At 45.1% G+C, this 16,564-nt stretch overlaps 1 protein-coding gene across 3 annotated transcripts in view; it reads right to left on the bottom strand.

The window, feature by feature from the left end:
* Positions 1 to 2,788: 2,788 nt before the first annotated feature.
* Positions 2,789 to 16,564, bottom strand: part of nin (ninein (GSK3B interacting protein)) — a 96,795-nt gene continuing 83,019 nt past the window's right edge. For 2 of the 3 annotated variants that reach the window (XM_042330283.1, XM_042330285.1), the window contains 12 exons: positions 15,786 to 15,884; positions 15,538 to 15,607; positions 14,975 to 15,163; positions 14,386 to 14,502; positions 13,961 to 14,074; positions 13,494 to 13,640; positions 12,594 to 12,773; positions 12,205 to 12,345; positions 11,802 to 11,894; positions 11,243 to 11,350; positions 6,683 to 6,808; positions 2,789 to 4,860 (listed from right to left, as the gene is read on the bottom strand). In XM_042330283.1, the coding sequence (XP_042186217.1) occupies positions 4,645 to 4,860; positions 6,683 to 6,808; positions 11,243 to 11,350; positions 11,802 to 11,894; positions 12,205 to 12,345; positions 12,594 to 12,773; positions 13,494 to 13,640; positions 13,961 to 14,074; positions 14,386 to 14,502; positions 14,975 to 15,163; positions 15,538 to 15,607; positions 15,786 to 15,884 (1,600 nt within the window). In that variant the 3' untranslated portion in view covers positions 2,789 to 4,644. Of the gene's footprint in view, positions 4,861 to 6,682; positions 6,809 to 7,716; positions 9,354 to 11,242; positions 11,351 to 11,801; positions 11,895 to 12,204; positions 12,346 to 12,593; positions 12,774 to 13,493; positions 13,641 to 13,960; positions 14,075 to 14,385; positions 14,503 to 14,974; positions 15,164 to 15,537; positions 15,608 to 15,785; positions 15,885 to 16,564 lie in introns of those variants that run through there. The other variant, XM_042330284.1, reaches the window with a different exon arrangement.

The raw sequence follows: 16,564 nt of genomic DNA, 5'->3' as shown, positions 1-16,564 counted from the left end.
AGAGTGTAGAGGAGGCAGGGTAGCCTAGTGGTTAGAGTGTAGAGGAGGCAGGGTAGCCTAGTGGTTAGAGTGTAGAGGAGGTAGGGTAGCCTAGTGGTTAGAGTGTAGCCTAGGGTTAGGTAGGGTAGCCTAGTGGTTAGAGTGTAGAGGAGGTAGGGTAGCCTAGTGGTTAGAGTGTAGAGGAGGTAGGGCAGCCTAGTGGTTAGAGTGTAGAGGAGGCAGGGTAGCCTAGTGGTTAGAGTGTAGAGGAGGTAGGGTAGCCTAGTGGTTAGAGTGTAGAGGAGGTAGGGTAGCCTAGTGGTTAGAGTGTAGAGGAGGTAGGGTAGCCTAGCCTAGTGGTTAGAGTGTAGAGGAGGTAGGGTAGCCTAGTGGTTAGAGTGTAGAGGAGGTAGGGTAGCCTAGTGGTTAGAGTGTAGAGGAGGTAGGGTAGCCTAGTGGTTAGAGTGTAGAGGAGGTAGGGTAGCCTAGTGGTTAGAGTGTAGAGGAGGCAGGTAGCCTAGGGTTAGGTGGAGGGTAGCCTAGTGGTTAGAGTGTAGAGGAGGTAGGGTAGCCTAGCGGTTAGAGTGTAGAGGAGGTAGGGTAGCTTAGTGGTTAGAGTGTAGAGGAGGTAGGGTAGCCTAGTGGTTAGAGTGTAGAGGAGGTAGGGTAGCCTAGTGGTTAGAGTGTAGAGGCGGTAGGGTAGCCTAGTGGTTAGAGTGTAGAGGAGGTAGGGTAGCCTAGTGGTTAGAGTGTAGAGGTGGCAGGTAGCCTAGTGGTTAGAGTGGAGGGGCGGCAGGGTAGCCTAGTGGTTAGAGTGTAGAGGAGGTAGGGTAGCCTAGCGGTTAGAGTGTAGAGGAGGTAGGGTAGCTTAGTGGTTAGAGTGTGGTTAGAGGAGGTAGGGTAGCCTAGTGGTTAGAGTGTAGAGGAGGTAGGGTAGCCTAGTGGTTAGAGTGTAGAGGTAGGGTAGCCTAGTGGTTAGAGTGTAGGGTAGGGTAGCTAGTGGTTAGAGTGTAGAGGAGGTAGGGTAGCCTAGTGGTTAGAGTGTAGAGGTGGCAGGGTAGCCTAGTGGTTAGAGTGGAGGGGCGGCAGGGTAGCCTAGTGTGGTTAGAGTGTAGAGGAGGTAGGGTAGCCTAGCGGTTAGAGTGTGGAGGAGGTAGGGTAGCCTAGTGGTTAGAGTGTAGAGGAGGTAGGGTAGCCTAGTGGTTAGAGTGTAGAGGAGGTAGGGTAGCCTAGTGGTTAGAGTGTAGAGGGAGGTAGGTAGGGTAGCCTAGTGGTTAGAGTGTAGAGGAGGTAGGGTAGCCTAGTGGTTAGAGTGTAGAGGTGGCAGGTAGCCTAGTGGTTAGAGTGGAGGGGGGTAGCCTAGTGGTTAGAGTGGAGAGGAGGCAGGGTAGCCTAGTGGTTAGAGTGTAGGGAGGTAGGGTAGCCTAGCGGGTTAGAGTGTAGAGGAGGTAGGGTAGCCTAGTGGTTAGAGTGTAGAGGAGGTAGGGTAGCCTAGTGGTTAGAGTGTTAGAGGAGGTAGGGTAGCCTAGTGGTTAGAGTGTAGAGGAGGTAGGGTAGCCTAGTGGTTAGAGTGTAGAGGCGGTAGGGTAGCCTAGTGGTTAGAGTGTAGAGGAGGTAGGGTAGCCTAGTGGTTAGAGTGTAGAGGTGGCAGGTAGCCTAGTGGTTAGAGTGGAGGGCGGCAGGGTAGCCTAGCGGTTAGAGTGTAGAGGAGGTAGGGTAGCCTAGTGGTTAGAGTGGTAGGGTAGGTGGTTAGAGTGTAGGGAGGTAGCCTAGTGGTTAGAGTGTAGAGGAGGTGGTTAGAGGGTAGCCTAGTGGTTAGAGTGGGTAGAGGGTTAGAGTAGGGGTAGGGTAGCCTAGTGGTTAGAGTGTAGAGGAGGTAGGGTAGCCTAGTGGTTAGAGTGTAGAGGAGGTAGGGTAGCCTAGTGGTTAGAGTGTAGAGGAGGTAGGGTAGCCTAGTGGTTAGAGAGTAGAGGAGGCAGGGTAGCCTAGTGGTTAGAGTGTAGAGGAGGTAGGGTAGCCTAGCAGGTTAGAGTGTAGAGGAGGTAGGGTAGCCTAGTGGTTAGAGTGTAGAGGAGGTAGGGTAGCCTAGTGGTTAGAGTGTAGAGGAGGTAGGGTAGCCTAGTGGTTAGAGTGTAGAGGCGGTAGGGTAGCCTAGTGGTTAGAGTGTAGAGGAGGTAGGGTAGCCTAGTGGTTAGAGTGTAGAGGTGGCAGGTAGCCTAGTGGTTAGAGTGGAGGGCTGGCAGGGTAGCCTAGTGGTTAGAGTGTAGAGGAGGTAGGGTAGCCTAGGTTAGGTTAGAGTGGTTAGAGGAGGTAGGGTAGCCTAGTGGTTAGAGTGGGTAGAGGAGGGAGGTAGGGTAGCCTAGTGGTTAGAGTGTAGAGGAGGTAGGGTAGCCTAGTGGAGAGTGGAGGTAGAGGAGGTAGGGTAGCCTAGTGGTTAGAGAGTAGAGGAGGCAGGGTAGCCTAGTGGTTAGAGAGTAGAGGAGGCAGGGTAGCCTAGTGGTTAGAGTGTAGAGGAGGTAGGGTAGCCTAGCGGTTAGAGCGTTGGACTAGTAACCGAAAGGTTGCAAGTTCAAATCTCCGAGCTGACAAGGTACAAATCTGTCGTTCTACCACCTGAACATGCAGTTAAACCCACTGTTCATAGGCCGTCATTGAAAATAAGAATTTGTTCTTAACTGACTTGCCTAGTTAAATGAAGGTAAAATAAAAAATGTCTTGTCCTTCATATACAATTAAGTACATAACTTTGGACACAATACACAATACCCTTTCTGTCTGTTACATAAAACTGGTGACACTAACAACCATATGTAACAAAACATACATAGTTTATTCAATTTACAAAGTGGTTTGTATACATGATTTTATTGTGCATTTAAATACACATATTAAACCCTCTTTATCCGGCTATAATAACTGAAAAGTGACAGTATTGATTCCCATAGTGTTGAACAGGGAGCTTAAAATCTCTCAGACAACCAATTGTATCAGGGTTGGGATCAATTCCATTTCAATTCCAATCAATTCAGGAAGTACACTGACATTCCAAATCTCTTCAATGCTTTTCAATTAGGAAAATGTGGAATTGGAATTTGGTTTACTTCCTGAATTGATTGTAACTGAAATGGAATTGACCCCCAACCCTGAAGTGCACTTCAGTTTCAGGAATGTTCTCTGGTACAGTGGTTTAGTGTCATGGTAAAAATAAAACTTCATCAGTGACAACTTTTGTGATCAACTTAGTGCTCCGGTACTTTGGCGACTACTTTGGTGGTTGGGTATGGCAGTAGGGTAGAGGTCACCATAGACAGTAGTCTTGGTGGTTGGGTATGGCAGTAGGGTAGAGGTCACCATAGACAGTAGTCTTGGTGGTTGGGTATGACAGTAGGATAGAGGTCACCATAGACAGTAGTCTTGGTGGTTGGGTATGGCAGTAGGGTAGAGGTCACCATAGACAGTAGTCTTGGTGGTTGGGTATGGCAGTAGGTTAGAGGTCACCATAGACAGTAGTCTTGGTGGTTGGATATGACAGTAGGATAGAGGTCACCATAGACAGTAGTCTTGGTGGTTGGGTATGACAGTAGGGTAGAGGTCACCATAGACAGTAGTCTTGGTGGTTGGGTATGACAGTAGGGTAAAGGTCACCATAGACAGTAGTCTTGGTGGTTGGGTATGGCAGTAGGGTAGAGGTCACCATAGACAGTAGTCTTGGTATTTGGGTATGGCAGTAGGGTAGAGGTCACCATAGACAGTAGTCTTGGTGGTTGGGTATGGCAGTAGGGTAGAGGTCACCATAGACAGTAGTCTTGGTGGTTGGGTATGACAGCAGGGTAGAGGTCACCATAGACAGTAGTCTTGGTGTTTGGGTATGACAGTAGGGTAGAGGTCACCATAGACAGTAGTCTTGGTGGTTGGGTATGACAGTAGGGTAGAGGTCACCATAGACAGTAGTCTTGGTGGTTGGGTATGACAGTAGGATAGAGGTCACCATAGACAGTAGTCTTGGTGGTTGGGTATGACAGTAGGGTAGAGGTCACCATAGACAGTAGTCTAGTAGGGTAGAGGTCACCATAGACAGTAGTCTTGGTGTTTGGGTATGACAGTAGGGTAGAGGTCTGGACTGAGGACTGAGGGTTAAGGGGCTCAGCGGTTAGTAGTAGGGAGGACTGAGGGTTAAGGGGCTCAGCTGTTAGTAGTAGGGAGGACTGAGGGTTAAGGGGCTCAGCTGTTAGTAGTAGGGAGGACTGAGGGTTAAGGGGCTCAACTGTTAGTAGTAGGGAGGACTGAGAGTTAAGGGGCTCAGCTGTTAGTAGTAGGGCAAAGGGGGAAGAGGACTGAGAGTTAAGGGGCTCAACTATTAGTGGTAGGGATGACTGAGGGTTAAGGGGCTCAGCTGTTAGTGGTAGGGCAAGTGGGGAAGAGGACCGAGGGTTACGGGGCTCAGGTGGAATGTGAATGTAACACTCGAGTTCCATGTTCCGTCCAGCTACTGGGGTCAGGGGACAAAGTGTAGTATTAGATCCATGTTCCTTCCAGCTACTGGGGTGAGGGGTCAAAGTGTAGTATTAGATCCATGTTCCGTCCAGCTACTGGGGTGAGGTGTCAAAGTGTAGTTTTAGATCCATGTTCCGTCCAGCTACTGGGATCAGGGGTCAAAGTGTAGTATTAGGAACAGGTGAAATGGTAGGGCATGGGGGCTAGGGGTGAGGGACTCAGGTCTCTGACTATCTTGTTGAGGCTGGAGATCTTCTCTTCAAGTAGGTAGTTCTTCTTCTCTGATACTTTCTGTCTCCGCTCGGTCATCTCCAAGGCCTTCAGCAGCTGGGCGTTCTCCACGTACAGGTCCTTGATCAACGAATCAGCTTTACTGTTCTTGTGGAGCTAGAGACAGAACGGAGAGGGAACCTGAACAACCTCACCTTGGTACTGTGTATATATACAGTGCCTTGCGAAAGTATTCGGCCCCCTTGAACTTTGCGACCTTTTGCCACATTTCAGGCTTCAAACATAAAGATATAAAACTGTATTTTTTTGTGAAGAATCAACAACAAGTGGGACACAATCATGAAGTGGAACGACATTTATTGGATATTTCAAACTTTTTTAACAAATCAAAAACTGAAAAATTGGGTGTACTTTGTAGCGCCACCTTTTGCTGCGATTACAGCTGTAAGTCGCTTGGGGTATGTCTCTATCAGTTTTGCACATCGAGAGACTGAAATTTTTTCCCATTCCTCCTTGCAAAACAGCTCGAGCTCAGTGAGGTTGGATGGAGAGCATTTGTGAACAGCAGTTTTCAGTTCTTTCCACAGATTCTCGATTGGATTCAGGTCTGGACTTTGACTTGGCCATTCTAACACCTGGATATGTTTATTTTTGAACCATTCCATTGTAGATTTTGCTTTTATGTTTTGGATCATTGTCTTGTTGGAAGACAAATCTCTGTCCCAGTCTCAGGTCTTTTGCAGACTCCATCAGGTTTTCTTCCAGAATGGTCCTGTATTTGGCTCCATCCCATCTTCCCATCAATTTTAACCATCTTCCCTGTCCCTGCTGAAGAAAAGCAGGCCCAAACCATGATGCTGCCACCACCATGTTTGACAGTGGGGATGGTGTGTTCAGGGTGATGAGCTGTGTTGCTTTTACGCCAAACATAACATTTTGCATTGTTGCCAAAAAGTTCAATTTTGGTTTCATCTGACCAGAGCACCTTCTTCCACATGTTTGGTGTGTCTCCCAGGTGGCTTGTGGCAAACTTTAAACAACACTTTTTATGGATATCTTTAAGAAATGGCTTTCTTCTTGCCACTCTTCCATAAAGGCCAGATTTGTGCAATATACGACTGATTGTTGTCCTATGGACAGAGTCTCCCACCTCAGCTGTAGATCTCTGCAGTTCATCCAGAGTGAACTAAAGTTTAGAGGGACGGCCAGGTCTTGGTAGATTTGCAGTGGTCTGATACTCCTTCCATTTCAATATTATCGCTTGCACAGTGCTCCTTGGGATGTTTAAAGCTTGGGAAATCTTTTTGTATCCAAATCCGGCATTAAACTTCTTCACATCAGTATCTCGGACCTGCCTGGTGTGTTCCTTGTTCTTCATGATGCTCTCTGCGCTTTTAACGGACCTCTGAGACTATCACAGTGCAGGTGCATTTATACGGAGACTTGATTACACACAGGTGGATTGTATTTATCATCATTAGTCATTTAGGTCAATATTGGATCATTCAGAGATCCTCACTGAACTTCTGGAGAGAGTTTGCTGCACCAAAAGTAAAGGGGCTGAATAATTTTGCACGCCCAATTTTTCAGTTTTTGATTTGTTAAAAAAGTTTGAAATATCCAATAAATGTCGTTCCACTTCATGATTGTGTCCCACTTGTTGTTGATTCTTCACAAAAAAATACAGTTTTATATCTTTAAGTTTGAAGCCTGAAATGTGGCAAAAGGTCGCAAAGTTCAAGGGGGCCGAATACTTTCGCAAGGCACTGTATAGTCTATACCTTTCAATACAATTATTTCCTTTGTCATTGTCCAAGAGACGTGTGTTTGCTGTTAACAAACTTCACCAGTAAAACTAATACTTACAGCAAACTGATTAACATAGAAATAAGACTGTTGAGATTACAGGAAAACTTTTCTTGATATTACAGCTGAACGTCAACATCAAAAGGAAGAAACACATCGATAACAAGTGTACCTGATCTTTGAGTTGGCAGACCTTCTCTTTGAGCAGCAGCTTGACATTATGCAGAGACAGCTCTATCTCCCTCATACGTTCCTCCATCTTCATCATCATCATCATCGTCGCCGTCGCCCTCTCGTTCTGGTGACGGAGAAGAGGTACACAGATGAGACGGGCGTATTAGGCTCCGATGTAGAGAATGTAGGAAATGATCTGTGGCCTAAAATCACTTGTGTCATTTACAGCGACTTGCTTGATATCCTTTAGTTCTGCCCCGTGTTTAGGGTACAACCATCTTATATATTATAACCATCTTTATCTTTATTTATCTTTTACGTATCATCTGCCATGTTAAAAAAGGAAAGAAAAATAAATAAATACACGGTTTAATTAATTAGGAAATCATTTTAAAAACACTATATATGTCTGGCTGTATGTACTGCAAAATAATCATAGCTGAGTGATATGCTGTAAATACTCATAGCTGAGTAATATGCTATAAATACTCATAGCTGAGTAATATGCTGTAAATACTCATAGCTGAGTAATATGCTATAAATACTCATAGCTGAGTAATATGCTATAAATACTCATAGCTGAGTAATATGCTGTAAATACTCATAGCTGAGTAATATGCTGTAAATACTCATAGCTGAGTAATATGCTATAAATACTCATAGCTGAAATACTCATAGCTGAGTAATATGCTATAAATACTCATAGCTGAGTAATATGCTGTAAATAAATACTCATAGCTGAGTAATATGCTGTAAATACTCATAGCTGAGTAATATGCTGTAAATACTCATAGCTGACTAATATGCTGTAAATACTCATAGCTGAGTAATATGCTGTAAATACTCATAGCTGATTAATATGCTGTAAATACTCATAGCTGAGTAATATGCTGTAAATACTCAAAATGATTGTGTTCTATGTGGTAATCTATTCTTACAATAGCAAAGATGTGTCAAGATAACATCTGAGAGAGGATATCATCAGATCCTGTGGTATATAACACCAAGGAAGAAGGCTGTTGAACACAAAAACCCATGAAACTAGATGCTTTATTAGGTCTTGATTCTCCTCCGGTGAAATACATTGTACTGCATTTATTACAAAGTGACATCACAGCTAAATAAATAGATTAAAATAAAACAAAACTAATATATAAATATAAAATGATTTGATCCAGAAACTTTACTATACAATCTACAAAACAATCATAAATATAAAAAGTCAAACACACACACAGTGCAATAGAGAATAGAATCTTGACTTCTGAAGACCCTGAGACTTCTTATCTGAGCTTCTACAGCAAACAGGAAATGCTACATGAACATACCAAAACTGATGGAAGAACAGGAATCAAAACATTTACATAATTACAATGAAAATGTTTCCCATTTGTTTACTTTCAAACTATTGTTGAGTTCAATACTGTTGGTAACTAACTGGTACCGCAAGAACGTTGGACTAGTAACCGGAAGGTTGCAAGATCGAATCCCCGAGCCGACAAGGTAAACATCTGTCGTTCTGCCCCTGGACAGGCAGTTAAACCCCACTGTTCCCCGGTAGGCCGTCATTGAAAATAAGAATTAGTTCTTAACTGACTTGCCTGGTTAAATAAAAGGTAAAATAAATAAATAAAAAGATAAAAACAAAAAACTATCGTTTTAAAAAATGTTAAATATCAATATGCAGGTCTGGAAAAATATGTCCAATAATACATTCTGTTGAAACTAAATTAAGAATTAGTTCTTAACTGAATTGCCTAGTTAAATAAAGGAATCTACTGCAAATCGGAGTATATTTCATGGATCTAGATCGTTGTAGTTCACCTACTGTTAGCTGAGCTCAAGTTGTTTCAGAAAGCCCTTTGATCTGAGGAAAATAACAAAAGGACTACCCTGTTTTACGCTGGTACACTGCCACCTAGTGGCAGCATACCATCGTTACACATTCATGCCCTTACGATGAAGTAGTTCTAACATCCCATTCCAATCACTGTCCACTGTACCGTAACACTCTGATTTTTTCTTCCAGTGCTTCAAGCATAAGTGGGGCAGGGGGACGAGGTCAGGGGACAGGAAATGGAGACTTGGAGGATTGGGTGGGGCTGGGGTTAGTTGATGTGAGAAGGACGGACAGAGAGAAAGGTTTGGAGGATTGGGTGGGGCCGGGGTTAGTTGATGTGAGAAGGACGGACAGAGAGAAAGGTTTGGAGGATTGGGTGGGGCCGGGGTTAGTTGATGTGAGAAGGACGGACAGAGAGAAAGGTTTGGAGGATTGGGTGGGGCCGGGGTTAGTTGATGTGAGAAGGACGGACAGAGAGAAAGGTTTGGAGGATTGGGTGGGGCTGGGGTTAGTTGATGTGAGAAGGACGGACAGAGAGAAAGGTTTGGAGGATTGGGTGGGGCCGGGGTTAGTTGATGTGAGAAGGACGGACAGAGAGAAAGGTTTGGAGGACTGGGGGGACATGTGAAGAGGACTGGACAATAATTTGGGGAGTCTTGAAGGATAGAGGCAGGATTTGGGGGTTAGGTGAGTCAGGCAGGGGAAAAGGTTTGGAGGACTGGGGGAACGTGATGTTAGAAGCTGCCAAGTTGCTTGCTGTCTGTCAGAGTCCACCAATCCTCCGGTAGCTGTCTGCATGAGCGACCCTCGGTTCTGGCATTGCAGCACCCTGGAGAGAGAAGGCAGGTACACTTCACCAGGGCTCACCCCTCCATCCAGTCCTCTAATACATGAAGCTTCTAAAGGCAGGGCTATGCAAATAGCACAGCTTTAAATAGTCCCCTCTGTCTGGGACAACTGAAGGACTCAGTGCAATCTGAGAACAGGGCTAAACAGTTAGATGACTAGACTATAGCAAAACTAACTAAAATTGGTAGATGGCACACAATTATGCCAGGCTATTTCTTTACCACCTCAAAATGTTAGAGAGGCCATGACAGAGACAAGGCCTACTGCTATTCAGAGGGAGGAGGATGGTTCTGCTTCATTAAACAGGAGACACATGAACAGTCCATTATCACCAGTCCAGACTATAATCACCCCACACCATGATCACCCCACACCATGATCACCCCACACTACGATCACCCCACACCATCCCAGACTACGACCACCATATCAGAGCTCTACATCAAAGAACACTGCACCCAAAAACAACACACTAAAACACCAAACCCAGAAGGTGAGCGCACACACACACACACACACACACACACACACACACACGTGTGAGAACATGAAGCTGGTGTAGTGATGAAGGTGGTATAGTGATGAAGGTGGTGTAGTGATGAAGGTGGTGTAGTGATGAAACCAGGACAAAATGTTCCAGCTACAGAAATAAAATAATAACATATTAAATGAAAATATATTTATATTACCCAACTGTTATAGAGGTAGAATATAAAATATATTTATATTCCTCAACTGTTATAGTGGTAGAATAGAAAATATATTTATATTCCCCAACTGTTATTGAGGTAGAATAGAAAAGCCACATCATTTGTCACTTCTCTTATCAAATATTTATATTCCCCAAAGTAAAAATTGAGAGATATTTTGTCAGGTGTTTGTGGTTCAGGTCCCATCAGAGTGTAATCAAGGCAGATCAGAAGGTCCAGGTCCCATCAGAGTGTAATCAAGGCAGATCAGAAGGGCCAGGTCCCATCAGAGTGTAATCAAGGCAGATCAGAAGGGCCAGGTCCCATCAGAGTGTAATCAAGGCAGATCAGAAGGGCCAGGTCCCATCAGAGTGTAATCAAGGCAGATCAGAAGGGCAGTCAAGTCCCATCAGAGTGTAATCAGGTCCCCCATCAGAGTGTAATCAAGGCAGATCAGAAGGGCCAGGTCCCATCAGAGTGTAATCAAGGCAGATCAGAAGGTCCAGGTCCCATCAGAGAATCAAGTAATCAAGGCAGAGATCAGAAGGTCCAAGTCCCATCAGAGTGTAATCAAGGCAGATCAGAAGGTCCAGGTCCCATCAGAGTGTAATCAAGGCAGATCAGAAGGTCCAGGTCCCATCAGAGTGTAATCAAGGCAGATCAGAAGGTCCAGGTCCCATCAGAGAGTAATCAAGGCAGATCAGAAGGTCCAAGTCCCATCAGAGTGTAATCAAGGCAGATCAGAAGGTCTAGGTCCCATCAGAGTGTAATCAAGGCAGATCAGAAGGTCTAGGTCCCATCAGAGAGTAATCAAGGCAGATCAGAAGGTCCAAGTCCCATCAGAGTGTAATCAAGGCAGATCAGAAGGGCCAGGTCCCATCAGAGTATAATCAAGGCAGATCAGAAGGTCCAGGTCCCATCAGAGTGTAATCAAGGCAGATCAGAAGGGCCAGGTATTCCCATAATCAACGGTAAAGTGTGAATGTGTCAGTAATGAGCTGCTGAACACAGTGAGAGTGATGATACTGTATACTAAGTGCCAGATTGTAGATCACCAGATATGCCAACTGCATATTGATTCAAAGAGCAGGAATGGCATATAGAATTAGGATTCAGTTATAGTTAGAGGCATGATTAGCCTGCTACGGGATGTGATGGGTAGCCCTGATCTCTCTCTCACCTGTATGTTCTCTGGGTTGAGGTCGTCCCTACGGTGTTGCTCTCTCCGCTCACCAGGCATCCTGCGAGGGGATGTGGGCAGCAGACCAACCAGCTGGACTTGGAGGGCCTGGAGACACCAGACAGACAGACAGTCAGGAGAGAGATGAGAGAGACAAGGAGAGACACAGAGAAAAGAAGAGAGACCGAAAGAGAGAAGTAAACACAGAGAGAGAAGAGAGAGAGACAGAGACAAAGGACATAATGTAGGGTGGGAGGGAGAGAGATTAGATAGATGAAGGTTATGACAAAGGGACATGAGTGTGAGGACATGAGGAGCCAGGCCAACTGTTGCCAGCCCAACTGTTGCCAGGCCAACTGTTGCCAGGCCAACTGTGTTTCTGGAAAACTGCTGGAGTTACATGGTAGTTTTAAAACTAGTTTTATAGAAAACGACAGAAGAAGAAAAGGAGACATTAAAAGGGAATCCAGGTGTTTGACAGGGAAAGGCAGATGCAGTGAAATTAGATGAGAGGAGCGTATGTTTGGGGGAAGTTAGGGAAGGTCGGTAGAGAACTGACCTCCAGAAGCCGTGCCTGTAGCTGGGCCTGTTGGGTCTTCAGACCTTCGTTCTCCTGACGAAGACTCTCCAGCTCTCTCTGGACCTCACACACCTGACAACCACCACACAAGGCCATGAGAAAAGGAAAGCCACAAACCCATTGTCAAAAAAGTGAGAACTGCTTCAGAAATACATGTTACTTATGAATGGTAGGTGGGAAGTTAGCATCGTTGTGAGTTTTGTTTTCCATATGTTCGACATTAGGTTTATCCAATTAATAATCAAGGAAAATGTGTTATCAATAAAACAAAAAAATCATGTACTGTATGAAATGTCTGAATTTCAAATAAAACGTGAAAATACGATCAAGAAATCATAACAGTATACATAAATATAATAACAGATCCTCCTGTATAAATGACCTTGTTCTGAGCAGAGAGTAGCTCCTGATGCATCACGTTCAGCTCTCTCTTCAGAGCAGTCTTCTCCTGTTCCACAGTCTTCCCCACACTGGACTGGCACTGCTGCTTCACGGTTAAGATGGCTGCCTCCAGCTGACGCGTCTGTGGAAAGGCAATACAGGGTTTCAGAAAGGTATTCATATGCAGGGTGTATGGTTCTAGAAAATCTCTAGAACGTAAAGGGGACGGTTTCCTGGACACACATTAAAGCCTAGACCTTGACTGAAATCCTCAGGTCAGCTCAGAATCTCCATTAAAAGCTCTGTCTGGAGAAAATACTGGCCTCTAGACCTTGAGACATCAAAACCAATTTGATTATGTCTGCATTTTATTTGCCTCTGTTATCTCACCTTGTCCCTGCTGTGGTGAAGGTCGTCCTTGGTGTTGTGGAGCTCCATGGTCAGCCTCTCGTTCTCCTGCCTCAGCAGCTGCTGTTCCTGTTCCACCAACCTGGCCAGCTCGTCCCGGTACAACTTCTTGTGCTGGCTCTGGTATCCGCTGGAATGCAGGGCCATCTCCAGAACCTGGTTCTGATTTAAGGAAACAACCAGGCTGAGCATTCTCTGCCCCTTAGAAATAACTACATTCTTATTTAACCAATCATTCTCATTGAGGTCAGGACACCTGGACTGAATAATTACCGGAAAGGACAAAGCCCCTCAGACCACAGCAATTTTACTAGATCTAGTAATTGTATTTTTTATGCCCTAGTCATTTTATTTGGTGATACTAATTGACATAAAATATAGGTGCCAATGTGGATAGTTGAATCACCACAGGTCTATCCGGCTTGTCTAATCAACCAATCAGAAATGTAGCTGAGCTGGCCCCCTGGTTTGGGTGTTTTGCTACAGGGTGTCTGGTTAAAGAAGGTGTATATAACTTCAAAGAAATAACTTTAATGAATGTCACCACACCAACCAATCAACCACCCACCCAGACAATGAACCAATTACCCACCTAAACAACCAACCAATCAACCACCCACCCAGCCAACGAACCAATTCACCTAAACAACCCACCTAAACAACCAACCAATCAACCACCCACCCAGCCAACGAACCAATTACCCACCTAAACAACCAACCAATCAACCACCCACCCAGCCAACGGACCAATTACCCACCTAAACAACCAACCAATCAACCACCCACCCAGCCAACGGACCAATTACCCACCTAAACAACCAACCAATCAACCACCCACCCAGCCAACCAAACGATCAGCGTGTCGTCAAAAGAAGGCCTTACCTTATCGTTGGCATTCTGCAGCTGTTTGTGCAGTGACATCACTTCCTGTTTGAGGGCGTCCTTCTCCTGCTGTGACACGCGGAGGTCTGACTTGAGACGGGCGTTTTGGAGGTTAACAGACTGGAGACTTCCATCCAACACATGAGTCTGAAAGAGGAGGAGAATACTTTGGTCATGAATAGATTTACAAAATGTAGGTACCTTTTCCTTAGATGCCCCAGTATTATGCTTCCACCCCAAAAAATACATACTTTTACAAAATTCTAACAAATCAGAATGAATTCGAAAAAACTTTATTGTCCACGTGACAAATTTGTCTTTGGCTTGACACACATAGAAAAGACATTCTAAATGATGGACAACTTAGAATGAAAGTAGCGACACGTTGAATTATAGCAGTGTCATGAGTGGTTGACAGGAAACAAGGCAAGAGTCAAAGGTTGCCAGACTGAACAGAGCATCCTTACCCTCTCCTGAGACTTGGCAAGCTGATTGCGTAATCCCTGGGTTAGTTTCTCCAAAGCCTTGTGTTCCTGCAGGAGGAGGGGGAGCTGGCACTCCACAGCCCCCATCTTAGCCACCTACAGATGGACACAGGGAAGAGGAGTGTGGTAAAGTAAGTACCACACCTAAAATACTACACGCACGTCTCACATTGCATTCAAACCCCATCTGTGCCTTCATATTTCCCTCCTTATCCATTTCGCCTTTCTAATTGTAAATTTCTATCTTAATAAAATACTAAATCTTTCCAGCTGAGGACAGGCGTTACCTATAACACACACACACACACACACACACACACACACACACACACACACACACACACACACTACCTAGTAAGTTCTATAGATATTCAAACACCCATGATGTTTGTCTGCTCATGTCTCACCTTATCGCGGAGGGTGGTGATTTGTAGCACCAGCTGGGCCTTGCCCTCCTCTAGTAGTACAGTCCCTTCCACAGCATTGGTTAGCTCCGCCTCCAGGGCAGACGCAAACACTGCCATCTGACACGGGAGAACAAGTCGTTAGCCAATAGGAATCCAATACTTTTCCCTCAACATGTCTTTGCTTTATTTCTACTATCCGCATTCCTCGCTTCCTACTCAAAACGCATCGGAGAAGAAGGCCAGAGAGCAGGGTAACTTTCCTCCCTTCCTACTCAAAACGCATCGGAGAAGAAGGCCAGAGAGCAGGGTACCTTTCCTCGCTTCCTACTCAAAACGCATCGGAGAAGAAGGCCAGAGAGCAGGGTACCTTTCCTCGCTTCCTACTCAAAACGCATCGGAGAAGAAGGCCAGAGAACAGGGACCTTTCCTTGCTTCCTACTCAAAACACATCCGAGAAGAAGGCAGGGACCTTGAATCTTCTTGTACAATGCCTTTTGAGGAAGAGGCGAGGAGCGAAGAGCAAGGAATCAAACAAATACTAATTATGAAAAAGCGCAAAAGGCCTGAAAATGGACTCTGACAGTTTTACCTTGGTGCTGTTGTCCTCTGGTTCATTGTGCTGCTGGTCTCTGACAGCCTCCTGTCTCTCACTCTGTCTGAGCAGTTCCCCCAGCTGTTGGCTCAACCCCTCCACTCCTGCTGCATTCTGGGCGTTCTTCTCCGACAGCACCCCGTTCTCATCCTCCAGCTGCTGACTGCGGAGACGCAGCTCAGAGATCTACAATGGTGGGGGGAATGCAGATTTAGGTTAGCTTATTACAGTATAAAATACACCTTACCGAGGTGAAAGGTCAGGACTTGTTTTCTCGTGTGGGTGCCTCTACTGGATGTCGTTGTGCATCAGAAACGGTACCCTATATTACCTACATAGTGCACTACTTTTGACCAGGCCCGGTGCCAAAAGTAGTGCACTATATAGGGAATAGGGTGCCATGTCTGACACAGACAGAGGTATTAGATTAGCTCTTTATTGCTGATGGCTCTACTACAAGTCTTTCTTGAAATCAAGCTACATAGGCTTTAGAAACAGCCACATATAGAGGAGAACCATGTTATAGGGTCAAATGTTGAGTGGGTTTACTTTAGTCTTACCTGTCTCTTGAAACTCTCTGCTTTCTTTTGTGCAGATATCTTCTCCTTCCTGAAACACTCCAGTTTCAAGCTAAGGTAGGGGAGAGGGAAGTGTCAATTCATATGACCCAATGACATGAAACCTACACCATACAGTAATACCACGGGAAATCCGAGGGGAAATGTTTGTGGGGTGAGGGCGGACCAACATTTCTGGGACCGGGGGCTTAATATGTTTTGATATCGTATGTTGGCATGATGTTTCTTACAGCGTCTCCTCCCGGGTCTCTCTCAGGTCCTCTTCTTTCAGCACGGAGATCTTGTGTCTTAGTAAGAGGTTCTCCTCTGCTAAACGACCCGCCTCATTCCTACAGCCAATAAGAAGAAACCACATCAGCCAACAGAAGACCTCAAGTCTCTATGCTAGCTGATTTGATAAAACATAACCATCATCACATTATTCCTGTTTTGTAGACTAATTAAGAGTTTGTTAAAATGTTGTTAACGCAGAGTGAATTAAGTATATAAAGTAAACTGAACCATTAATTGAGGTGTTTAAAAGCAGAACCCCATATATCAGGGGGTAGATGTGCTCTAGGTAGTCCACAAACAACATGCACCAATGACAGGACAGGACAGTTTCACAAAGGGTGTTGCATAGCAACAGGGTGGGATTGTACAGTGGCAAGGCCACAACATGGCCTGTTATTATAGCTGTTGCTTCGCATGCAACTTTCTGAACTAGAAATATGAATTACAAGAGAATTGACGTCACAGATCTACTTCAAAACACAGACGTCACAGCAATGCTACAGGAAGTTACATTAATAAGCCAATGACAGCACTTACATCTAGTGCCACAGGAAGTTGCGTTAGCCAATGACAGCACTACATCTAGTGCCACAGGAAGTTGCGTTAGCCAATGACAGCACTACATCTAGTGCCACAGGAAGTTGCGTTAGCCAATGACAGCACTACTTCTGGTGCCACAAGAAGTTGCATTAGCCAATGACAGCACTACATCTAGTGCCACAGGAAGTTGCGTTAG

Source organism: Oncorhynchus tshawytscha, linkage group LG11 (assembly GCF_018296145.1).
Source record: "Oncorhynchus tshawytscha isolate Ot180627B linkage group LG11, Otsh_v2.0, whole genome shotgun sequence".
NCBI lineage: Eukaryota > Metazoa > Chordata > Actinopteri > Salmoniformes > Salmonidae > Oncorhynchus > Oncorhynchus tshawytscha.
This window is presented reverse-complemented; position numbering and strand designations above follow the sequence as displayed.